This window comes from Notothenia rossii (genome assembly GCF_949606895.1).
Source record: "Notothenia rossii genome assembly, chromosome: 11".
Classification (NCBI taxonomy): domain Eukaryota; kingdom Metazoa; phylum Chordata; class Actinopteri; order Perciformes; family Nototheniidae; genus Notothenia; species Notothenia rossii.
Genome location: NC_136910.1, coordinates 54,011,758 through 54,038,829, shown reverse-complemented (window position 1 = coordinate 54,038,829; position 27,072 = coordinate 54,011,758). Strand labels below are relative to the sequence as shown.

At 39.4% G+C, this 27,072-nt stretch overlaps 1 protein-coding gene across 6 annotated transcripts; it reads right to left on the bottom strand.

Moving 5' to 3' along the window:
- Nucleotides 1-1,956: 1,956 nt before the first annotated feature.
- On the bottom strand, nt 1,957-27,072 carry sh3bp2 (SH3-domain binding protein 2). 6 transcript variants are annotated; one of them, XM_079658771.1, is made up of 13 exons: nt 26,980-27,072; nt 10,822-10,961; nt 10,593-10,695; nt 10,005-10,122; nt 9,610-9,677; nt 9,400-9,485; nt 9,240-9,317; nt 7,970-8,642; nt 7,741-7,864; nt 6,796-6,851; nt 6,124-6,199; nt 5,749-5,808; nt 1,957-4,317 (listed from the first exon to the last, which is right to left on the bottom strand). In XM_079658771.1, the coding sequence occupies exons 2-13, from the start codon at nt 10,955-10,957 to the stop codon at nt 4,180-4,182; spliced, it is 1,716 nt and encodes a 571-aa protein (XP_079514897.1). In that variant the 5' UTR covers nt 10,958-10,961; nt 26,980-27,072; the 3' UTR covers nt 1,957-4,179. The 6 variants fall into 6 exon arrangements, with proteins under 6 accessions (XP_079514897.1, XP_079514895.1, XP_079514892.1 ...); XM_079658769.1 differs by lacking the exon at nt 26,980-27,072 and adding an exon at nt 23,905-24,042; XM_079658766.1 differs by lacking the exon at nt 26,980-27,072 and adding an exon at nt 19,262-19,625.

The following is a 27,072-nucleotide window of genomic DNA, read 5'->3' as shown; positions in this document are numbered from 1 at the left end:
TCAATGTAGGAACTATTTTCTTTCTGCTACCCACTAGCTGTACAGTATCACAATGCAAAAATAAATGTGCATGTTATCAACGGCGAGAGGCTTATACTTTATACAAGGACAATCCAGAATGAGCGGGGACAGGAAACGAGGAACTGCAACCATATCACGGAAAAATTAACAAAAAAGTGACAAAGAACACAATGGACGACAGGCCATATACAGTACACAAAAGAGTAATCACACAAACAAGACACAGGGGGGCTTTCAAAGGCACAAGGACAACACCAAAATCCTGACAAATACAGTTGAAAAAATTGTGATCTTTTTTTCTGTAATATTTTGAAATCCAATGGAAAAATTATATTGTTTCTGTCGAGGAAGCCCTATAATGCTGATTCTCCCCTTAACCGGCAAATGTTGTTTATCCAATGGCAGAGGGGTAAGAAGAAGATGGTTTCCTTGTAACAAGCTATTTAATGTTCTTATAATATGGACCAGACCAACATTGTTAAAGCTTCACACACATGCTGGTCCATGCAGAGTCTCTCACAGCTGGCCTGCAGAGAGAGAAATGTTAAGTAAGCTTCCAGCAGTTCAATGAAACAGCAGCTATACAGTTGGTTATATAAAAACAAGCTAAACAGAGATTCATTTAGAATAAAAACGGGGGAAGGAACTCAGCTACAGATGGTTCATAAAACAAGGCCCCAGCAGGGTTTTCATCTTTATCTGTGTGTTGAAATCCAGCAGAGAAGCGTCACTTATGAAGCAGAGGACTGTACACAGCCTACAGATACAAATACTTCTTCAGAGCAAACAGCTTTATCCTCATCTCACCAGGAAGCAGCGGGGACTCTCACCACCGGCTGAAAGCTGATACTTAATCATGGCCAGATCTGGGCCAGATTTCTGAAGATGTGTGTAGCCAAAGGGGGAGTCTTTATCTCTCTGTGGAGGAGAGCTGCTTGTCTACTTTCTCTACAATCTCTGCTTCCTCATGTTCAGCCTTAGTGAAGGTGGCATAGAAAGGAAAGGGAGATCTGCCGTGACTTAAAGGTCACCTATTATGCCAAATCCACTTTTTCATGTCTCCTCTACATCAACATGTGTCCCCTCTGTGTAAAGACATTCTGAAAGTTTCAGGAACAAAGATTCTCTCTCTTTTTGTCCTGATCCATTTCTATAAAAACCTGTCTGAAAATGAGCTGATCAGATTTTGGCCACTTTATGATGTCATAACGATTTTTTAGCTTGTGTAACCATTAGCCAATCATCAACCAAGGTAACACCCCCCCACCTTATCACCTGAATCTCCTCCTAGAGCACCATTGTGTTCTTTTTAAATGTCTCTCAGAGGGGCATGGGGAGGGGCTCCTTATTTTCATCTAAAGTCACAGACAGAGAATCAGCACTTTGGAAACAGGGCTGAGACCAGGGACTGGGACTAAAGAAATCAGCCCGGGCATCTCGACCGGCCCACTTCGCTAGTAAATAGGGGGGGGGGTTGCTAGTGACTTATCTGACCAGCCCACTTCGTCCCGAACGTCCCGATGAAACAGAGGGGATTATGGGATGCTGCATATTAGAGCTATTTAGAGCCAAACACTTCGGAGACATGTTTTGTATCTGAGACCTGTAATATATTGATGAAAAACAGTATACAGTAATAGGGGACCTTCAATACCTCACAAGAATGGTTCCTCTCGTAAAAAATGATTTACTGTGTGGACATCTTTTACATGATTGGTACTAAAATATTTAAAAGTGATATATTTCTGTGGCTGTCAGGTAGTGAAAGGTCGCCTTTCATGTATCCATGGGCAGTATTATTAACCCCATGGATGTATAAAGAGAAAGGGATAAGAGAGCCATGGGTGATTCCTTAAACCTCTGACTTTCTCTTTACAATACTCACTACTCACAAAGCTGCAACCTCAAAGTAAAACAAAAACAGTAATGAAAGAAGGCTTTGAGTAATCCTTTATACATTCTCATACATATATTTCTGTATAAAATAATCTTTTTACATTTGTACACACAAGTTTTTACAGTACATACAGCATTTACATATAAATATAGATTGATTTACAGCATTAAAGTCAGTGCTGTTCTCACATGCTTAATACAGTATGTGAACATTTTTGCATCGGAGAAACAATTCCTAATGTTCAGTCTGACGTTTAGCACCACTAATGGTCTGGTCCTATTTCTTGTTAATCAGTGAGATGTCTCCAAGGATTTGCAAGGAAAAGCAAAACACTTTAAGCCGTTAGGTTTAAAAACAATTACAGTTATTTAGCTCCACACCTGGAGCTGGTTTATATTAATACCTGATTAATAAGAGGCGTAAAGTCCGGACAAGAGGCGTCAGATTTATGAAATATGAAGACATTGGTGCCCTTCTATTCATGGCTTTGAAACAGGAGGTTTCTTTGTCTATTTGGGATGACACGTCTTTGAGTAATTTGGTCCAGAAAGTGATTTGAATCCTATTATATCAGGTTTGACATTAATGGTCATTAGTCAAAACTATAATTTCTACTTTTTTCCAATAGATTGAAACATTCCTCTCAGACTGCCCCAATGTCATACATGATATTTTCATATTTCTTTGTATAAAAAATGTTTTAAAATCATGGCTAATCTTTGAAATACTGCGAAAAGTAGCAACAACATGGCATTTAAAGGGATAATATTCGGGAAATCAATGAATATTTGTTACTCTTATCCCAACATCTATGTCCTCTAAAGGACAACTGACTACAATACAGCTTCAGAGGGGTGATCAGAGGTCAGTTTCCCCCACAATCCTCCACAGACATTAAAACAAGTTGAGCTTTATGACAAAAATACTTCCTGAAAGTCAGTCCTGCTCAAACATAATCCAGAGCTTCTAATTTGGTCTCGATAAGAAACATATCTGACATAGAAAAACCGAATTATAGATTATATAAATATATATGTTTTTCTATGCTGCAATGTTGATTTGATATAATTGTTTGTTAAAAATAAAACAAAAGCACATGACTCGACCTCTTCCTGTATGGATGGTCTCACTGTGTCACACTCAGCTCTGACAAACATTAACACCTTTGCAGTCGTATGAGCTCTGGCACTTCTTCTGGCAGCTAAAATAGGTCACACAAGCAAGGACTTGACGTGTTGTACTGCAAGTGTTGGCAGATTCCCACATGAACCTGAATGGGTTGAATAGTTGTCACTTGGTGTCACAGCGCCCCTCTGTGGACAAAACACATAACACCCGTCTGCCGGGCCACACTGGCTCCTGGTTTGTTCACATCAACTGTTTAGGTATATGTATCTTCAGCATAACTCAAATCCTTCTTTTTTAAAAGGTATACTTCAGCCATGAACATGATGAGTAGTACACTGATTACCTCCCTGTGAACAAGATATCAACAAATGTCAATCAAAACATCCATTTACAAACTCTACAATTCTTGCAGTATTCTCCAAGTTTCATGTATTCGCACTACTTCAAATACATTTCAGAAAATAAACTTTCTCTAGTTCATATTGAAACACTTTTCTTGAAATAGGCTCTTGGTTTGGCATGCTTAAGACTCATCCATTCAAGTCCGAAATGTTTTAAAAATAAAGAATTTAACAAAAAAAATAAGCAAATGAATGGAGAGTTTGTAAGTGAATGGTTTTAATTGTTGGATGATTCTTTCTGTAATTAAACAATGCTGCCATTTAATTCCATCCAACATTTTTATCTAGTTTTTGAATCTAATTAAAAAAGGCTTGCGAGATACAAATCCAGGTGAGTTATTGATGTATAAAATGTAAACAATTCCTCTACAACATAATGACAGTAAGTCTTGTTTTCAGTGCACAAAAGAGGCTTACTGTAGGATGGTTAGCAGTGCTCAGCTAAGAGTCTAGTTTATGTTAAAGTACATTAAATAATGTTCCGTTAGCTTTTGATTGCTAAAGGTTGTCGTTATTAAAACTGACATTCACAATCCTTGCTGTCCGTGCAGTCCGTTTCAGAAAGTACTGTCCTTTGTTCTCAATGTGAAGCTGCATGGAGTGTTCTGCTGCGACACCCAGTCTTTTCCACTGAACAGTGAGAGGTATGATCTGTGACACTTATTCCATCTGTGAAAGTGAGTTTATCTCCATTGTCAGAGATGGATTTCCCTTGCGGTGGTTCAGAGTGGATCAGAGGCCCAGGATCTTTGTGAAGGGCTTCTGCAGGCACAGGGAGCCGTGGTGAGGCAGGGGGTGGCTGTAGTAGTGTTTGATCACCTCTGACAGAGTGGGGAAGGGGGCTTCAACGTCCAGGTACACACAGTCCTCCTGGAAAAACACCCACAGTGAACAGGAGACTTAATACTATGACATGCATTATTTAAAGGTCCCCTATTATACTGTTTTTCATCAATACATTATAGGTCTCAGATATATACAACACATGTCTCTGAAGTGTTTGGCTCCAAACACCAAACTGATCATTGCAGCATTACCCATAATCCGCTCTGTTTCAGCCCTGTTTCCAAAGTGTTGATTATCTGTCTGTTACTTTAGATGAAAATAAGGAGCCCCTCCCCACGCCCCTCTGAGAGAGATTTGGTTAAAAAGAACACAATGGTGCTCTAGGAGGAGATTCAGGTGATGAGGTGTGGGGGGTGGTTACCTTAGTTGCTGATTGGCTAATGGTTACACAAGCCAAAAAAAATCGTTATGACATCACAAAGTGTCCAAAATCTGATCAGCTCATTTTCAGACAGGTTTTTATAGAAATGGATCAGGACAAAAAGAGAGAGAATCTTTGTTCCTGAAACTTTCAGAGTCTCTTTCCACAGAGGGGACACATGTTGATGTATAACATACATGAAAAAGTGGATTTTGCATAATAGGTGACCTTTAAACCTTACTTACTCATATTATAAGGTATCCAATGTTTACATTTCTTGTATTAGGTTGGTCTATAATAGTGTAAAACTAACACATTCATTATATTTATATAGTGCATTAAATAAAGATATTCCATGGTATGATTCTATCCCACATTGAATACTGTTTTATAAACTGGTCGTTTGCTTGTGCCACAAATCTTAAACCCATAGAACAGCTGTACAAGAGAGCTATCAAGGTGTTTGACAGAAAGCCAAATTCATACCACCACTGTGCCATCCTAAAAAACACAATTTCTGGAGTATGTGCTTTTTTTTTTTTTATAAATGTTTACATGGACTGGCATATTTACACTACTTGCATTTTTTTGTTTTAAGTGTTCATTAATGTGCATTGTCCCCGCTAAATAAACAATTAAATGAAAAATGAAAGATATATATATTTCAACGTTGATATGTATATATTTATGTTAATTTTCTATTTTATTTTATTTGTATTCCTTGCACAATGCCTTGTTTTCAAGCTGCTGCTACAAAACAACTTCCAAAATCGGGATCATATGGTAAATGTTATCTAAACCTACTCTTGAATTATCAGATTAAGTCTTTTTATTTTTTTTCTTGCATCATTGTTTTAAAAAATCAACATAGACAAATATTTAACACAAACATAAAAGGAATATTTTCGAAACTTAACAGAATATTACAACCACAGAAGACAGAAGTTTCAAGACCTTTTAACATATATTTGATCAGGTGTTCAACTCTGTATTTAATTTAGGGTTAACTGGTGCACAACGGAGTGCTTCAGTTTAACATTTCACGGAAACATTTGATGTTGAATATATATGAAATAGAGCAGCGGGCCTCTTACCTCTTGAAACAGTCTGTAGTTCCTGGCTTTGCCTGTACTGATATCCCACACCACCAGCACCTGGACAACACAGCACAATTATTCAATTAGGTTTTATTTATAAGGACTGGGACATATTGATATTATTTTGATATAGTGTAACACTTCTGGTATCTTAATATACATAGGTGTCTGTATCCACACTACTGCTGACTTTTTATAACAAAAAGTCCTTACTGTAGTGTAATGTAATGTTTTCTTGAACACACATTTTAAAAGATCAGAAGTGAGTTTCAAATATGTATCGACTCTAGTTTCTGCAGTGGAGGACAGGAATTTTTTTTTGTATAATTTGATCCATGAAGTATACTACAACAGGTACTTTTTATATTTTACCTTTGATGTTTTTGTTCCTGAGTTTCTGATGCAGTACAGTCCGTCCTGGGGGTGGACAGCGCTCTCTCTGAACAAACTGCAGGTACACACATTACAGGTTGTAAAGTTAAAGCCTTTTATTGTCATTATACACAGAGTATAACGAGATTCAGAGTGCAACTCTGTCCCGGTGTGCAAAAAATACAAACACATACATAACACTAAAAAACACGGCAGTAGGACAGACAACATAAACAATCATACGGGGGAATAAATAGTTACAAATATTGATATAAAAATAGTATATAAAGTGCATTAAAAGTGTGTGTGTGTGTGGGAATGGTTACGGTTATTGTATTATGTGTGGTGGTTAAGCAGCCTGACGGCCCAGGGGTAGAAACTGTTTTTGAGTCTGTTTGTCCGTAAAGACACGTCATCGCAGATATAAGCTACATATTGAGCCTCTTTTTGCAAATTCATTAGCGTGAACTGCAGGGGACATGGTGCCCCAAATAAGAAGGATTGAACAACAACATTTGTAGCAACTACTACATAACCACAATACTATCTCAATTAAATAAGTGCATAAGATAAAGCACCAGGAGGCATACATGTTCTGCTAAACACTGGCTTGCAATAAGGACATTTCATATTACATATATTATATATTTATATATTAAAAAAGCGTCTTACTTTTCAATGATGCTGGTTTCTGTCGTATCAATGAATATAGAGTCTGGCATCTGCATCTGTAGAGACACACAAATAGTTAAAAACACTGTTATGTATTTATAACTGATGTTAGCTCAAATAGGAGTAATTAAGAGCTTGAGACTGAGGAATGCACATGTGTCTAATGATTTGTTTTTGTGGAATTCCAAATGACAATATTTAGTCACCAAACTACATTTTCCATTGAAGAAATATGCAAAATAAGTGTGACAGGAAATGAGCTATACCATGTGTGTAGCAATGAGTCTGTTTCAACACATCTCTACTCTTTAAAGCCTGTTTTCTCAGGGTGCTTCAACGTCATCTCACTAGAAACTGATTTTTATTTGGTTTCATTTGAAGTTGAATTGCTCAACTTGAATCATTGCATAAAAAAAAAGATTCTGAACAGTTTTTCTTGTTTGAAACTGAGTGTAATATTATGAAACTAAAACGGTGTTTGATTGTTACGCACACACAATTATACAATTTCACATTGAGTTTTCACAGTTCAGTTTCAGTTCTTGCCATTCAATTTAATTTACTAGACACAATAGTGGGAATTGAGGAAGAGCAATGGAGTGCAGATTCAAAGAACTCTGGTACATGGCAGACACCAGAAAACGTTTAATATTTTTTTTTTCTCTGAATTGGAATTTCAAGAACTGAATGTGGAAATATCGTGTTTTGACTGTATTTGATTGATGCAATTTCAGTATTCATGTTGTGCAATTAAATACAGCTTCTCTCATTGAATGCACTGTAGCTCCCGACAGGTACATTAGCCTGGTAGGTATTTGTGATGTGTCTAAGATGAATAGCTTGTCTATCTATGTGTAAACGTTTAACGATTCAAAGGTAGTGTTTTAGATAGTATTTGTTAGAGCAGAATCAAGGCTTGAGTCCTGTATTGTGAATTATCCTTACGTTTTCGTAGTCACCGTCAGATTCATATCCTCCGCTGTGTTTGCTCGAGTCTAGTTTCCTCCTGAACTCTGAGGGCGCCTCATCGCCTGAAGACCGGAAGCTCTGGCCGTCTGGAGATGCTCTTCTGGTGGGAAAGGACATCTTAGTGAGTTACTCTGAACCAGATGAATTTATTTGTTCGTTTCAGAGATTCTGCGTTGAATGTTTTGTGCTTGTGAGTCCGACTTACTGAATGTTGGTCCCCTGCTGTTTGTTCTTGGCTGCAGGCAGTGAGGGTTTAAGTGTTGGCAGAGGGGGTTTAGGTATCTCCGGCTTAGTAAATTGTCCAGTTTTAAGTAGAGGAAAGATGGGAGGGTGATTTGGCGGAGGTGGGTAACTGGAGAAGTTCTTGCTGAGGGACGGAGAGTCCAGCATCGCAGGTCTGAGGCCTATATTGGACTGAGGAGGTGGGCTCGGCTTCTTAAAGGTGCGGTGGGCGGGACCGTTAAGGCCAATCAAGGATTCTAATTGGTTGCAGATGGTTAGAGCGGCGGGGGTTTGGATGGTTACCCCCGGCATCGACCTCCTGTCTCTCTTGTCGGTCCCGGACTGACCCACAGAAGCCAACCTGCCCTGACTAGTTCTCTTTGCGTTGGGGGGCGGAGGAAGAGGGGGGGTGGAGGACTTTTCCAGGTGGGGGGCGTAGGGGAGAGGAGGGGGCGGTCCTCTGTTGGGGTCCTTCAGTATGGAGGGAGGGGGGGCAGAGGGCGGGGGTTTTTTGGGGAGCGGGCTGCTGGGGTTTCTGTGTACGGGCGGGATGGGAGGAGCCAGGCCTTTGTGGAAAACTGGAATGGATTCTTGACGGGGACTAAAACCTGGCACTGGGGGAGGGGGGTAAGAGGGGGGCGGCCCAGCAGGTCGACCTGGAGAGGTAAAAGAAGAAAAGGTAAACATCTAAGTGGTTTCTAGGTTATTAATTTTTTAAGTCACATTGAATAAGATTCAATAGATGCAGCCTATTTGTATAGCTAGCCAATCAGATTGGACTAAGGTTCTCTGGTGCGGGATGTGAAGTCACACATGTATGTATAAAATAATGAATGTGTTTTTTAGGAAATAAAGGCATGTAAATATGCTGTAGTACACACCAAAATACAAGGTATGAATCTGAACATGTCAAATATGTCCCTTTAAAGTAACATCATGTTGTGTGCCAGGTTCACTAAATACCGACACGTTAAACTGACAAAAGTCCAAAGTCTAAATATTTACATAAACCAAAATAAATTCCTGGATGTTTAAAAAAAAAAATACGAGCTTCAATATAAGATATGAAACAAATCTAGCAAGTGTGTTTTAATGTGTTTGAGTGCACTCTTGATTGCAGTTCCCTTTATTGTCAACAGCTTCCTTTAACCAAATGATTTCCCTCTTTCGCTGTCATTTCCAGGAACTCCTAGTTTCTATGATAAGTAGTGTGTGAGCTTGTGTGTTTCTGTGTGTGTGGTCAGTTGCGTCACCTGTCGACGTCGGCGAATAGTCAGCGTCTGGCCTCAGATAGTCTTCCTCATCGTCGTCATCATCATCCTCAACATAATCTACACACAGAAACAAAATATGTAACAGTGTAATAACACGCCGGTATAATGTGTGTGTCTGTATTCATAACGGTGGACTTACTGTCTTCTGCGTTGTCCACAGAGTGTCTAATAGTCATGGTCTTCTCAATCGTCCCGTAGAAACTGTCTGCATCTGAATCTGTGTCACTATGGCAACAAATACAATGTTATTATGAATACATGAAAACAGAAAAAGGGTTAAGGTGGATTATTATTATTGGCCTAAGGCTCAACACTTCCTGCCGTGAAATGTTAGATTTGAAAAGGTTACCTTGAAGTGTGAGGGTCTTTTCTGTCGTTATAGTGATCTATCTCCTTCCTCAGGAGCCGCATCCATTTCTTTAAAAGAAAAAAAGATATAGTTTAAAGAACTCTAGTTTGAATAATTATAGTACAGCTCATGAGAAGAGAGTTTGTGACTTTGTGTGTGTTACAATTGTGGTATTGTATAAATAAATAGTGTATATAATTGGTGTATATATATACACACACACACACACACACACACAAAAATGTATGTGAGCACAAGTGGGTGAGTGTGTGTGTGTGTGTGTGTGTGTGTGTGTGTGTGTGTGTGTGTGTGTGTGTGTGTGTGTGTGTGTGTGTGTGTGTGTGTGTGTGTGTGTGTGTGTGTGTGTGTGTGTGTGTGTGTGTGTGTGTTCTTACCCTCCTCTCCTCCTCGCTGGCTGCAGAGAACAACCACGTCCTGTGTTTCTTACTGAAGTGGACGATCTTAAAAGGAAACACGTTACTGGACGTCGTCTCCTCCGCTGCTCTCATCACTCTGTGGGAGAGAATACATGCGTTGGGTTTAGAATAGTGCAACATTTCAAGTGTTTAACAGAATAGGTATTATATCACAATTAATTAAAAAAACTACTTCCCCGTGACGTGACTCCTTATGAGGAATAGAAAATTGATGTATAACTAAAGGTGTCATCTGCTAGGTTTGTTTGAAAGATTTACTACTGAGGCTTTTTTTGTAAGTGAGAATGAGTTCTGAACCCTAGAAATCTCATCTCATGGCCAAGTACTTGTTGAGTCATTATTTCATTTAATGTGTTTCATTTCCTCTTTAACGCCTTTTTCACAGATGCTGACGTAAAACCTGCAGATGTACAAGATGCCAATCATTCTGGTTTGAATATTAACAAACTCTCTGGTGTTTCCCACCATGTGTACATTCATATCAGGACACACTCATAAGCTTGTGACACTTGTGTGTGTGAATGCAGTTGAAGAATTTTCCCTCACCTGTTGTAGCCGTTGAGAGAAAACGCCCCCTGTGGCGCGGCGGAGGTACTGCTCTTAAAGTAGTACATACAGCCTTTGTGGATGATGGTGTACCTCAGAGGCCCTGAGAGACAGAAAACAGAGAACAATCTTCGACATGTGTAATGAAACTGAACTGAACTATGATATCTTTCTTTGTTGTTTCACATGTTCTGTCCACCCACACGTAATCCTTTCATTATGAACTCACACTTCATGAGGCTGAACTGGCTGCCTCCCTTCTTGTGGAGGTAACCCGAGGTGGAAACTCCTCCCGGCATGGTGAGGAGGTTCTGAGCCCCGATGGCCCGCATCGGCACCGGCCAGCACATCTCTGGAGACGACATGGTTCTACCGGAGAGGAAAGAGATAAGAGGATGTTAGTGCTGTTATTATTATTGAATATTGGTGAGACAGATCGACCTGTGGAGACACCTCAGGAGTCCAAGAAAAACATGGAAATCTGGGAGTGAATCCAACAGAAACAAAAAGAAAACCTACAAATAATGTTTCTTGTTCAAACCTTTTGTTTGATCGAATAAGAACAATTTGATATTTCTCTGTCCCTCTGTTACCACACCAACCTGTAGGGGTAAACTGCGAGGCCACTTCTCTTCGTATTATTTATGGCATGTCCTCCTTGTGATTGACAGGTCGCACCACAGTGTTGCGTTTTGGTGTTCTCCATGTTTTTGTCTTATAACATTACACTTTCTACATTGTGTTTGCAGTTCATAAAAACATTTATTGTACAATAGTTTTCCTTTAATATGTCTTGTACAACATTTGGTTCCTCTCGAGTCACTTCTGATTCCAAAAAGCCAAGATTGCAACAGCCAACAATCTAAACTTGAGACACCAATACGTAATCAAAACACCAATGAATGGCACCACGGTGAAGGAATCCACTTGTTATATGCAAGCTTCCAAGCAGCAACTTTAAGAAACCCAAGTTTGAAAGACAGACTCAGACGTCACAGATATACCACAGTAGATCAAGTGAAAGTCTTTTTTACTAACCCTATGTCTGGCATGTTAATGATATTGAAACAGAAACACCAGATAAAAAACTGAGAGGCATACTGCTGTGCAAAATTACCCTCCTCAATAAAATGTTTTTCTAAGTTTAAATGACCCTGCACTGTACACACTAATGATTTGGAAGAAAGCGTATAAGTTATAGTAGGTTATCCTTACTTACATAGGCCAGTGAAAGGCGTCATTGTTATTATGTGGAAAGTTAGTAGACAGATTCAGCTAGTGCTATCAGCTGTCCAATCATATTTAGGTAGGGAAAAACATATTCCTGAATTCATTAACTGATCTTAAAAGTGGTCAAATCTTCCTTTATCTGTCAATCTAAAAAGTCGTTTTCCTTTCAAAAGTCTGACCTCCCCGGGTGTTGCCTACCTCCTGTTGAGCCTCCTGCTGATGCTCTGAGCCGCAGCACTGTCCCTCAGCAGGCTGGCTGTGGAGGCTAACACTGAGGTCGCTAACGTCGGCAGCAGGTCCATGACAGAGACGTCCAGCAGACAGACTCACACTCCTCTCTCTCCGTCCTCCGTGGGTTCACTGTGGCGTCTCATCAGATCAGAACTGAGAGGGATCTGTGTGTGCTGTTTCTGCCTCCTCTGATCACAGTCTCGTTTCATTTCACCCTCTGATCTCTCTCACTCTCTGATCTCTCTCAGTTTCTGATCTTTCCTTCGCTCTGGCTGTCTATGTTGATTTCTATCTCTCTCTCTCTCTTTCTCCCTCCCTTACACACACAAATACTGTATGTACACAGACCATGAGCACACATTTATTCCTGAGTCATTTTGGCAGGGTTCAAGGCGCGTGTGTGTGCGTGCGTGACTGTGTGTGTTCGTATCTGTGTGTGTGTGTGTGTGTGTGTGTGTGTGTGTGACAGAGAGGGCGGTAGTGAAAATAAACATTCCAAATGAGGAGGTTCTTCATCCTCTAATGTGTTTATGTGTAACTTCCAGTCTATCAACAGCATCTACTGACCTCAGGGAGAAATAGAGAGTCTGGTGTGTGTGTGTGTGTGTGTGTGTGTGTGTGTGTGTGTGTGTGTGTGTGTGTGTGTGTGTGTGTGTGTGTGTGTGTGTGTGTGTGTGTGTGTGTGTGTGTGTGTGTGTGTGTGTGTGTGTCTGAAGCCCAGTAAAGAAAAACTCCATATCTACTAGCACTGCTTGCCAAAAATCCCCTCCCTTTTGCTGAGATAAAAAAACCTGCAGGAATGTCGACTCAGTGTACTGAAACCCACCTGTTTTATGTTTAAGGGAGCTTGACATGCATTGACTGGCAGATGGACTTTGGATATTAACACTCATAGAATCAGCACGTCAAAGACACTTTCTGTCATGGCGAAGGCCTCATTGTTTTCCAAACAAACAAGTGTGTACAACTCATAAAACACACTTTATGAACAGATGAAAGGCCTGCTTCTGGACAGTGCGTCCTTAAAGTTATTCAAGTCGTCATGCTCTACTGCAGATCAAAAAAGCAGTGGAAGTTGTTGTGTGAGATTTAAGAGGCCTTATGCTTATTGGGGGTTTTCCCTTTCCTTCGTTGCGTTATATAGAACAATCCTTTGACTCCTTTGTTTACTTTCGTAACATAGTGAACTAATTGTGTAACATGTTAGAAATTAAAATCAATGTTTTGATGGCATAATGTAGCTTAAACATACCGTCAGTTTAAATGCTGTTTTATACTGAAAAAACAGAAGTTCTCGCGCCCAATGTCTGATGTAAAGCTTTTATTCTGAAAAACCTTCATCTCCGGTTAGCATTTAGCATGTGGCTAACATTCCATTTCCTATAGAGGTGCATTTAGTAGCGATATGACACGGAGTGTTGCACACCGCAACCTACTGATTTTAACACTACAACTATAGACGTCGAGATATTATTATTGCTGAATATTAAAGGAAGGTACAGTTTATTTGAATACTTTTTTTTTACAGACGTGGGTAGCATGTGACAACATCCGGAACTACCGGAAATGATAACTGCCGTGAAGTATTTCCTGTATTTTTAGAGTATTGATTACAGCGTTTAAAATGTATTAAATGAAAAGTCATGAAAGAGATAAGGAGGAGAAAAGACGTGTTTAGATATATTGAATGTACAATGTCTGAATCCTCTGTTATGCGCAACAACGGACATTAAAGAAGCGCCAACCGGCCCACGGGGAGGAGCCAGCAGAGGATATTTAACAGCTGGAGGAGGGTTTCTGCCCCTCTTCCCTTCGCTCTTGAACCTTCTCAGAGATTCCATTAGTCTCCTTATTTTTAAAGCTTCTCTCTTGGACGCGAGAATAACGAACAAAGCTATCAAACACTAGCGCTCCAACACATTGTACGTGATAGGCTAAGGGTCGGGACATATTTTAGCGGTTGATCAATCACAAAAGAGCCCGGCCAGACAACCAACCAAATGCTATAATTTTGAGTTGTACCTGCTGTTGGCCAAAAAGTGCACAAAAGAAAAAAGTTAAAATCATGGGAGTGTGGATGGGTGGAGGGAGTGAAAAAGCAAAGCTGATAAAAAAATTGGAGCCTAAAAACCTGCCTGAGACGCAGTACAGTAAATCTCCAGGAAGGAGCTGCCGTTTGTTCTGACCCCTGAGTGCCCTGCTGTCTATGTGAAGACTTCAAGAGAACCCTCAAACGATATCATGTGGTTAGTTATCTGACTGTAATGTTTACTGATAAGCAGCCAACTCGCAGATAAACGGTTCATTCTGCAGTTCCAGTAACGCAGCTCATCTCTATCTGAGCTGGGTCAAAGTTACAGAGCTGCTTATAATCCACACTAGGGTCTCCTGAAGTTCAACAGAGCAGACACACCGCCAGCGGACGAAACTGAAGCAACATGATTGCACTGTGCACTTTCCTGTTTCCTTTAGGAAGTGACCTAAAAGTCTACATTGCAGCATTCAGATATTACATTGGTGATATCATACCAACAACCACTTTAACCTTTCACAACGCCCACATTTCCAGTGGCTATTAAACTTCAACAGATACTTCAGTTTCGTTCATTTCACTCAAACTTCAACAGTTTTTTTTTTATACATGACGTTTACTTTTAAATTCCTAATGCTTTCTGCAGTTATATTTTTGGACTGTTGCCTTTCAAATACACTTCAAGGCCTTCAAGGCCTTCAGCTTCAACAGACACTGACACAGATTCTCTGCATGTGACTCCTTTTAGTTTTGTATGTTTTCAAAGAGACCGCTTTTAAAGAAAATTCGGAATTTCCAAAGAATGATGCAACATGTTGGAGATGAAACCAGTAATGTTTTTGAAAATTAATTATTACTAAAATAACTTAAATGTTAGTATTCATTTTACAAGAATATTGTTATACTATATAATACATAATATGTTTAAGCTACAACTCTGCAGATAATATTTTGTTAGTGTCTAATAATGTGATGCATTTTTACATAGTCACTCTTTTCTGTGTTGGAAATTTTAAGCAAGCTTCACAATAAACACTTGGTTTAATGACATACATATTTATTTTGTTTATCATATATATATATATATGGCAGCATATGAAAGAAAACAGAGGACAAAAAGGGAATCCTTTCTTTCAAAACAATTATTATATTTAGTTTGTCCAAATCAATCATTGTCTCAGATTATGGTTTAGCTCAGTGCCTCGACTGAAAAAGTGAAATACAATTCTTCTCTGTCAGTTTACCCATCTATTTCCTCTCACTGCAACATGAAGCCACCAACATGAGAAGCTGCCATGTTTAACTTTTACTTTAAACAGTTTTACTTAAAAGAAAATAAAAGTGTTTTGAGGCTTTGAACCCTCTCACCCCAACAGCTCTCCATCCTGAACTCTGCTGATGTTTGTGAGCCAGAGATGCTAATCATAGCAGCTGTTTTTCAGGAAGGGAAGCACCGGAGCTGCTCACATACCAGACTCATTCAAACGTATTTCCTCCCTGGACACAACCACACCCTCACACAGTGTAAAACAATGTCTGGGTTCAACAGTGATTTAAAGTGGCATTCATAATAGAGATCCAACTACTGGTGATGTAATAAATTGCAAGACCTTAAATCTTAGATAGCTTATCAGTGATGACAGTGTTTTGTTTCCTTTGTTTTTTTTTATTCTAAAATATGTTGTCATCATCTGAACCAAAGAATGGACTTTTGACAGAAATCCTAACATTGATTGCTCAATACTTCTCCAGCTTTATGAGCCTCATCTGAGAGCCTGAAAGACCCTTCAAAGGGCAAACAAACAACCCAAGGTGACTTCCCCCAGTATTCTGACTTCCCATTGATGAGTAAAAAATAAAAAAGACATTATGAGAATATTTCCATTCTGATATTCAAATCTGTTATCTGTGACGTCTGTGTTTGTTAACCGCCTGTCTGTGGAGTCACAAGTAGACTGACCAGAGAAATTGAAACATGTGCAGCTGTGAGGCAGAAATCCCCCGATGAGTCACAATCACATTGAATTGAATTGAGACAACATGACAGTGGCTAGGTTTCTTAGGAACATGCAGAAATTGCATTTTGTACTGCTGGACATTGGAACACATTTTTAACTATCGTTGCGAGCTTTAATTCTTTCCCCGAAATAAGCATTTTTAAACAAAAACAAAACAAACCATGGGTCCATTTTTAATGCATGGGGAATCAAGGGCAATGCAAAAAGTTGTTTCGTTTAATTTTGAATTAGAGCGTTAGCAGAATAATTCCATACCCAATATGCTTTGATGCAGTAAGATGCAAGATGAATAAATCCCCTTTTTTGTTATTTTTAATATCTTGAATGTAAAAGAGGGACACTTGAGTGGGATTAAACTATATGTTGGTAGTGCAGAAGAAGAAAGATCCGGCAATTAACGTATTTGACCACTAAGTGTGCTTTTACCCTTTTGTTCAATTATTTTTGACACATTATATATTTAAATGTGTACCTGCTATCTCAACATCTGTTATGATATTTTACACATTTCAACAGCTGCCAGGTGTGTGTGGCTAACCAAAGCTCTGTGAATTGAGGGTGTTTTAGTCACAGACCTCAGAACATCTGTCCCGTGGTCTCCATTAGACACACTCGCAAACGAACACACACACAGCCCCCCCGACAGATGGAAAGGTCATGGTTAAACCGCTGTCCGAGCAGAAGCATATCCAGTAAAACTCATGTCCTGCTCAGGAAACAGAGACTGTCGAACAGAGCTGGGTTTTCTGAGAGATCACCATCGACTGCCGACCACAACGGTTCCTCCGCTGCTTCAGCTTCACTTTCATTCGTGTGAACACATTATTAAAAGCTAAAGGGTGTGTATACGTTTAGAGAGGTTTTTCAGAAGTTGGGAGGGTTTACTCTTTCCCTTTGGCTTGTTTATCCAGATGAATGATCTTTGTCAGATTGTCCGCACATTGAAAGGACAACTGTTTTGTTAGCTTGGTTGATGTATAGCTGCCATAGCATTTCCTGTGGTTAACAACCATACTTGCCAGTCATTGCACTCATGAGTTGAAGTTGGGAAAAAAAAAAGAAGCCTTTCGCGTCATTGACATACTCCAAATAAATATTCTCAATTCATTTTTCCACTTGACGCATCGGCTAAAACATTTGAGTATTTTTTTTGGATCTATTTCCCAATGGATTTAATTTATTATTATTATTATTATTATTATTTCTATTTTAAAAGTTTAAAGCACTGTTCATTAAGGGACCTCAAGTGAACGACAGTGGGTGGGGTTCTTTGACCCCGTCCAAAAAAACAGAACTGAAACCGAAAGTTAACTTTACTACACTCACCCACACTTTTAGAAATTTAATAATAAACTCAGGTCCTCTTTTTCTACCTGTTGCTTCTCCTACCCATCATCGCTTCCTGTGTCCAAATATGGCAATTTCACTTCAACAGGAACTGTCAAACTCACATAACGGTTACAAAGACGAAAACCATTCTCTCGCATTGCTCAATACCACAAATATAACAACAAACAGATAATAAAATGGACTTATACAAAGTTGCAAAGAGAAAATCGAAGGAAGCTAGAGAGCAAAAGCGTAGAGATTCAATGCTGACTTCATGCCCACCCTACTTCCCCCCCCGACGTAGGGTTTAAAAATGACGGCACATTTCCTGTAAATGAACCTTGCTGAGGAATGACCGTGGCAAAAACTGACACATGACGTGATTGGGGTACTATCATATCTTTACTGTTATATATAAAATCAGACAGATGGGATTTGTGTATTATGCCTGCATCTAGCCAGGTATAAAAAAAAGTATTGTCACTTAACTATTTGCTGTAAAGCAAATATGTATTTATTAATGTGACATTGGCACTTCGTCTAAAACGCAGGGATTTTTTCACATGGCATTATCAAATCTAGAAAAATTTGTGTTGGTCTCACAAATGTCAATTGTTTGCCCAAAATGACTTTTCCTCTCTGGTGGTAAAGAAGTCTGTGAACTCCCCGCTCTGGGATTTTCCCTTTTTATTAAAGATACAGTATGTTCTTCTGCTTAGACTTTGGACATGTATCTTTTAGGTCTTACGATAGCAAGTCCATTTGGATAAAAAAAACGAGGTATCCAGGAATAACCCACCTTCAATCTGACACATCCTAAATCAAAACATGCCTTACTGCACTTCCTACGTAATAATGTAGTAAGCAAAGAAGTTACATCATATTTGATCTCTGTAATCATTCAGTATAACAAAGTGTTTCACAGGTTTAATGGCTTCTTACCTCGCCTTTCTGTGTTTGTGTTGCCTTTCCGCTCTGCTTTAGTAGATATAATATCACTGGCGTCTATAAAACCAAACTGTTTTCCTCCGTTTTGCACAGTGGGAGGTTTTAAGAACAAAAAACAAAGGTCAAATTAATTAAAACTCTACTTTAGTTGACCATTGACTTTTATTGTAGTTACGATAATCTTAAGTGATCATGTTTGGCTACATAGAGGCAGGGTGCAGAAAGTACACAATGTGTCACTGCTCTGTAGCCTGCTTGAAATGGACCTCGCTCATTACTATTTCTAGCACGTCCTATAAAAGCTGTCAAATGGGCATGATTGCAGATGTGAAGTGAGTTTAGTTACGACCTTTCTATTTACTAAACGGCTAAACCTGATCTCAAAACTGTAGAGCGAAAGGTGCTATGGTAGAAACAGCAGCGATCAAATTAATCATTTTTGGTCGACAGTATGCAAATAATTCACAAATCAAGAAAAAAGGGTTGTGAATAGATTAAACAATAACTCCAATGCTAGGACTCTACAACTGAAATTGCAGGTTTTGCAGTTCAGACGGGAAGACTTCATTGACCTCTTGTTACGGGAAGAAACTTTACCAAATCAAACAATAACCAATACGGACCGATTTAGTTCATTAAGGAACCATTAACTGCCAGATGTCTAAAGCAAAAAGGACATAAGCAGACAAGACCAACCAACAATATCCCTTCAATCGCTCAATCAGATCTTGGAATGGTCACCAAGGCAAGAACAACATTTCTGGGAATACAACAAAATATCAACTAACTAAAAAGTGGACATCATAGACGAGACGAACAACAAAAGATGCAACCCGAAGTATGCTGTATTCACGAAGAGTGGGGAAAGAGTCTGAACTTACATGACTTCCCTCTGTTCCCGAATACACATCCTGACGCTCTGCTTGGAGTTCAACACGATCGACTTCTTTTTCCTCACGGATGGAGCGGGCATATGGGCGGACATGAAGGTGGCAGAATGGATACAAATACCACCATACTTTTCAACCTCGTGTAGCAACCGAGAACCGATGCACAGTCAGATTGAGGCAGGGTTGACAGTGACACAGATTCACGATTACAGAAGTGGTGAGATTTGGAACAAGATAACAAAGAAAACGGATGACTAAAAAAAAAATGGAGGAAGAGATCAATCGAAAGACTTGATAGATGGAATGATAGAATCGGTTGTGTTTGTTAGGAAGTCTGCCGAAGGGTCTGCACCCCTGATACTCTGCAAGTGGTTTCCTGAAGGGGCTTCCTCCTCCAGCCCCGGCCTCTCATTGGTCGATCGGATGCAACATGTTCCTTCCTGCTTCCTCAGCGTTAGTATTTGATTGGCCGCCGGATACAACCCACACCACTACACAAACATACGCTTCACACAGTTGGACACACAATACAAGAGACGCTGGGGGACTTTCCATCCCGTAAGACTGGAACAATACAGAGGTCCAGCCCACACACACACACACACACACACAAATACAATGACATGGCCACTACTACAACTTGAATCATAACTGTTGCAAATAAATAAATAATTATGAAGAAGAGGGAGGGAAGTATTATTTATAGAAACATTTCACATATATATGGAAAAAACTGTAAATTCTCTGAGCTTCTCCGAGAAATGTATCTTGCCCAAGAACTTGAGTAACCAAGGATTGAACTGCCAATGGGCCTGCATTATACAATCTTGAATCCATCAATAACATCGCATGTACACCCTGTTCATCTTGTATATTTTCAGCACTATACAAATGTGTTCTAATATACCTATATACTCTTTGCATTTGTTATACTATAAACCTTGAAGTAACTTGCATACACCCTTTACTGTAGTGTGTTATTTATAGTTTTTTGTGCAAGTAAATGGTCTGCAAAGGCTAAAATCCCTGTGTTCCCTCCATAGAGACATCCCTATATAACACTCACGCTTCTATTGGCTGGTGCTCCATCACATTGTACGTGATAGGCTAAGGGAAGAGACATCTCTAAGCGGTTGTCCAATCACTACAGACGTGCAGCTAACCAATCAGAGCAGACTGGGCTCTGGTTTCAGACAGAGGGTGAAAAGAGGTGCTGCAGTACAGGCAGTAGGAGAAAAATAAAGAGCTTTTTGAACATTAAAGTAAACATGTCACAGTAGAGACACAAAATACAAATATTAAACTTGGTCCTTAGCAGACTGCCAGTATGAGGAAGACCCGACAGCAAGTCCAGTTTGTTTGTTCTACGGACCTCATTTACCATTGTGCTTACTGTGTGTGGCGCACTGGCAGAAAGTTTCTTCTCTTTAAACCAGAATAGCAACTTTTAATTGTCTTGCTGCTTTGCACAAAGAAAAAACAACCACACAGCAGCACACAGTGTTATTTTGATTGCAAGAGCTCTAACCACTGTCCCAGCTAAAACTCTGAGGTGTTACACTAAAGTTAGAATTTGAAACCAACTAAAGAGCAGGCTCTCTTGAAACGGATGCTTAGCTGCATCTTCATATATGAGATAAAGGGTCAAAAGAGACAGTGTGTCAGAAAGATATACAGCACTTGACATATTTAGTCCATTGGTTTTGGCATGGTCTATGCAGCATTAGAAAGAGTTGTATGATTGTTTTAAAGGTAGAAAATGTAGTCCTACAGAAAGTGTCTTCCAGTCACGCATAGAAACATCAGAATGAAAAAAAAAGGATTTTCATATTATTGATGACTCTTACAGTAAGTCATCTTCCAAGTCTAGAGCTAAGAGCCCAAACATTAGGTTTACTGTCAATACATATCTCAATTCAGTGACTATAATATCTATTGTTACAGGGCCGGCCCTAGACATTTTGGTGCCCTAGGCTCAGGGGCGGATCTAGACAAATATTCGTGGGGTGCCAAGAGGGTGGCAGGAGATTTTGAGGGGTGGCATCCCCTGGCAGAAGTATATGCTGATTTAATCTCAGTCATATCAATCAATTCTAACTTGGAAAGCCACAATATTAATATTTTTATTCAATAACATAGGTGACATTATTGAGGCACATCGGTAAAGCCTTACATATAAATATATAAGGTGGCAGACATAATTTAATGAATTTTAACTGAACAATAACTGAATGAGTTTGTTTCACTCTTAGACCAGCAGGGGTACCAAATCTATGAAGACTGCTGCAATAAGTACTTTAATTAACTGTCTCATCGATGTTTGTCTGAATGAATATGATAATATTAACAATCATATTATTCCTATCAGCTGTCAATTACTGTTATGATTCACATATTCATTTATTATTGAATAACATATATTTTTTGGAGGAGTTAATGATGAATGTTCCTCAAGATGCTTGCTCACCCTCCTTCAAATTTGAAAGACAAGTAATTATATCATGTATCAAAATTCAAAAGATTCAAATGAACAGTTCAGTGCCCCACGACTTTACTGCAAACAGTTACAACCTTGACTTTACATCAGAAAGAACAAACATTAAATAAGTGACTAACTGCATCAGTTAGGGATAAAAAACGTGTATTCAGCTAAAACATGTACATCGCTGCAGTTATTATCCAGTGGAAAGTCCTTACCTACTGGCCTAGTTAAAGTGGTTACTGCAGCCCCCCACAAAGAAAAAAAAAATATACACACAAACAAGGTCATCATCTTAACAGTTTTTTATGCTCATCGAGTCATCCGTGAGCAGAGCATCAAGTTGGCATGCCTATTACAGCTGAATGCGGCGATTACCATCTTGTGGCATGGGGCAGTTGCCACCTCATGCCACCCCGGTAGATCCGCCCCTGCCTAGGCGAGATTATGATTTGGCTTTCATCACTTACAGCACACATCGTACAGGGCAAATGCAAAATGTTGCGGGCCCGGGGTGCAAAGGGTGTTTACTTTATTCAATTATTCATTTAAGTGTATTACATCAAAGGCAGAAAATTAGTGTGCAGGGGTGCACATAACTGGTACGCATGCGCGGTAAAAATCTGAAATGCGTACCGCCACTTGTGTCACAAAGCGTATTTGCGTACCGACGTACTTGTGAAGCTTTTCTAGAAGGCGGTTGGATCACCGGACGACAGAGTTTGTCTCCGTGGGCACAGACGGGGCTGCTGTTAACGTCGGTCGGTACAACGGAATTGCGCCAAAACGACACCCCCCCCCCCTGAAAAAAAAAAGTTGATCACAACGTTCACGCTCTGTGGTCAGAAAGTACTCTAGCACTAGCAACCAATGAAATATGGGAGAGCTGGCAGTGCAGTCAGTCTGTAACTAGTTGTCATTTAACATTTTAAGACCCTACCCTTGAATTTGTCAAATCAAATTTAAGTATTGTATTTTGTCTTTTGATCTTAGATTATTTTGTTACATATACTGTTTCCAAAGCTCAAGAATAAACGTACATGCTCTAAACTCATTTGAATTGTATTTGAAGCAGTACTGGGTCTTTATGGCTTCACTCCTTTATATTAGCGTTGCAGGGTTAAAAATCCAACTCTTTTTTTCCACTTCAGAGAGTCCTCGCCTCTGAAACACAAACTGCGCTCTAATTGGCTTTAAATGGCTCCACATAAACCAAAAGTCGTGTGAAGCTGTAATAAATAAAATAAACAAAGTTTATAACCTTCTTCCCACAAATTACTTGATTAAAACCCCCCGTATAATGAGTCAAAAACAGACAAAACATTTTTTCTGAGAAAAAAGTAAGATTTGTTGTTCTGAGTCCCTCATGTGGCCCTAATCCTCTTCCGTAGATATGCCTCTCATCCTCAAATAATAGCTAGCCTCTGTGTTGGTTTTTCAAGTAGCTGATGTATTTTTATAAAACACAAATCAACAGGAAAATAAAAAGTTAAATATCTTAATACAAGGAAAAAAAATATCTCTGCCCTACACTAACTTACATTATTGTCCAAAAAAGCGAAATCTAGCCATGAAATGCTAGTCCTAATCACCCTTGGTTAGGATTCTAGTATATTAACACGTGAAAGGCAGATCTTTGACTAATTCACAGACATAATCTTTATTGGCTATATACGGCTAACGAGATCTGCCAACAACTGTTTTTAATTAAAGCCAAATTCATAAAATTCAAAGGGTGAAATGATGTCTACTTGTGTCTGAATTCAAAGACACTATGTTTCAGAAATATGCAAGGTATTTTGAGTGATATATACCTGCCACTGTAATGAATATAAACTCACACTGCTGTGCTAGGCGTGAGAGGTTGACCGTTATAGGAACTGAACAGACACTGTTACATGAGATGAAGTTCTTCATAACTTAAAAAATGAAAATGAACATTATAAATATAGTTTAATTACAGCCCGAAGGTCATAACTGTTTTTGTACAATAGCAGTTCCTTAAATAGAATATGAATATAACAGCATCCAAACCACAAAGAGTTTTCTGAATGACTTGCATTTCTGTAGAGAGCGTGATACAAAAAGCAAGTTCTTAACCAAACCTGGCAGCTATCATTTCAAATAGAGTACAATTCAGTTACATTAAACTCACCCATGGAGTGCTGTGTCAGCTGTGTAGCTCCACTGTCTGTGTCATCAGTGTGTGAGCCCTGCAGAACTCGCTTTTGCTCATTTCACTTCCTGGCGTGGCGCTCTAGAGCTACTGTACAGAGTGTCATGACACCCTCCCTTTCACCACAAGAGAAGCTGGCTGCAGCGCTCACACAAACAGACAGGCAGACATACTAACCAGCAAGCCAACATAAAAACATGGCTGAGCAGAACTCCTTATGAACTAAGCAACTTGGCTGCATTTTGGTAGTTGTATTGCTTGAATCCATACCAGAAAATTCAAAATGGTGACAACATGGAGTATCACGTTTCACTGGCTTTGGGACTAGTCAAGAATTTGATGACTGACTTCCCCTTTACAGTTTAGACGTACCACTCCTTCTGACATCTGGTCAGCAATTATGTAATGAACAGCAACCACACAATAGTTAATCTGCAGCCTGTGTAACCAAGAGTGAGAAAACCCTAAAAAAGGAATGCCTGCATGATGGTAATGCACTGTAATGTTGGATAGCATGTATATGCACAGTAGGCCTATATGTTATATCCTAAGTGGCTTAAATGACAAGTTTGCACTACAGGAAAAGTCATGAGTTCATCAAAATGGGGTTTATCCTCTTGGGAGCATGAATGTATGCCTTTAAAGTGTACCTGGATTATACTGTGCTGTTTGTCATTTCATTTAGGAAAATATCTTAACAGAAAGTAATGTTTTACATAGGCTGCACTGTGGTTTGTTTAGAATTAAACAAAAGTTATGATTATATTTAGCTAAACTTATTGAATGCAATGTATTTCTTAAAATAAAGTGTTCATGTAATAGCAAAAGTTGTTTCAAATAGTTTAAAAAGGTTTCTAAAAATAAAACTGCGTAAAAGAAAAAAATAGAACAAATAAACTCCACTGCAGCTGCAGCTTTTAAACGCAGATTTTTAAGTGGAAGAATAAATACAGTAGCACAACTTAAAGCGCACCCACACACGATGCTGTCGGAAACGCCGTGTTTTTGTGTCCTTTATCTTATCTGGCCTTCTTGAAGCATATCTCACCACATCTTGAGTCCTTGTTTATACCAACGCTGAACACTGCAGCATTGATGTGTTAACATGGTGCACAAGCTACCGGTGTCACCGTTTTGCAAGAGGTTGGAAACAAATGCAGTAAAAAGAGGGAGGCAGGCATCAATAAAACTTTTAATTTACCAAAGCTGATTACGAAAAATGGAAAACAGGTGGACTAGAAAGGTAAAATCAAACCAAGATAAACTGAGCGATTGGATACCAGAAGGCACTTGTAACAGGGAGAGGAACGCGAGGAATCAGGCAGGAACATAGACGACAAACCGAGGGAAGACTGGCACACAAGACTATTTACCAAAAACACGACACAGCTAGGAAAGGCCTGCAAAAACAAAAGAGAAGCAGCCGCAGGTGAAAAGAAGAAGAAGACAATAAAACAGGCAGGAAACACAAAGACAGGAACATAATACAATACACGAGGAGAAAAAACATTTCAAAATAAAACCGGATGCAAGATAAGACCAGTATCATGACAACTGGGGCTGAAATGGGTTTCTGCTCAACACTTTGTTGGCTGGAATATTCACTGAAAGGGATGTAAAAACATACTGAAATATTACGGGAAGAAGCCAGAAGTCAAAAAGCAGTAGACAACACATGCAACTCCTCAATACCCAGGACACATTGCATTAACCGTCAACTTTAATATGTGATGATGACCTCATTTCTGTCCCAAATGCATGGACACCCCTTGCAGGTATGCAGTATGAGAGCATGAGTGTCTGAGATTAACATTTGTATAACGCTACTAGGAATCAAACATTGAACAGATAATCGTTAGGCCTACCTGCCAACCCTACCGATTTGGGCGGTAGTCTACAGCTTTTGACATGTTTCTACCGCCTACCGATTTAGCTGGCTTTCCCTACCGATTTTCAATCTTCCCAAACTATAACAAATAAAAATGAGACTCCATAGACACTGGACTCGACTTTTGGCGGACACCGTTTGCAGCGTGTCTGTGATCGCTTCATAGGCCTACAAACATTCCTCTGTGTTTCTGAAAGAGAAACAACGTGCATAGGAAGGGCAGCGTTATCCCCGACGAGGCATTTGAGTCCTGCTGGGTTTCCCCGTTAATATCAGTGTCTCGAAAACACATGTTGGCGACTGAAAGACATCCAGTGTTTGGTCTTTTCCGGAAGCATCCTACAATGTCTCAAACTGAAAGAGGACCACAAACACACACAAAATATAATAACATTTTCCGATTTGGGGATATTTATCTCCCATTCTTTCACTTTTTCTGACATTTTCATGTCTCTGTTTAGTGAACTACAGCAAACTGAAAACCTGTACATTATTTATATCACACTTTATCAGTAGAAACATGCAGGAAATGACTTATTTAATGCAGTATTTTCTGATTTATGGCGCAACACAAAGATATATCGCTTTGTGCAAACCTTTGACTCTAATCTGTCAACAACATGAAACAAGAATATGAACCTGGCTTTATCCAATGTTCACACAAGAGTTCTACATCCTGACACATCCTTCATCTACACTGTCTCAACTGAAAGAGGACCAGAAACACATTAAAAATATAATAAAATGTGGAGACTTTGGGATATTTATCTCTCATTCTTTTACTTTTCGGGCATTTTACAGACCAGACTGTTTACCAAAACTACCACTTTTTCTGAAAAATGCATAAAATGATGCAATATATGTTAAATACATGGTTTATACATGTAATTACTGGGGTTCCATTTCTTCTGATGACCTAATTTGGGCGTGCACATTTGCCGCGCGCAAACCTACCTCTTTCCATGTTAGAGAGCAGACCACATTAGCTTTTCTTGTCTAACTTACAACATGAGCACAGGTCTCGTGCACTTTAGCCGATTTAACAAGCGACCAGACACACATTAACGGGGCAAAAGTGCAGAAGAACTACCACCAGGTAGAAGTGCAAAGCTAGAGGCAGTTTGCAGGCTAGAATGCTAATTAGCTGCTAATCTAATGAGACATACCTGCTAAATCGCTGCTGGGGTCCTTAGTCCTCTATAACAACACCTGTGTGTAGGGATGGCAAGTAGCTACAGCTAAAGTGTGTTTACTTTTTC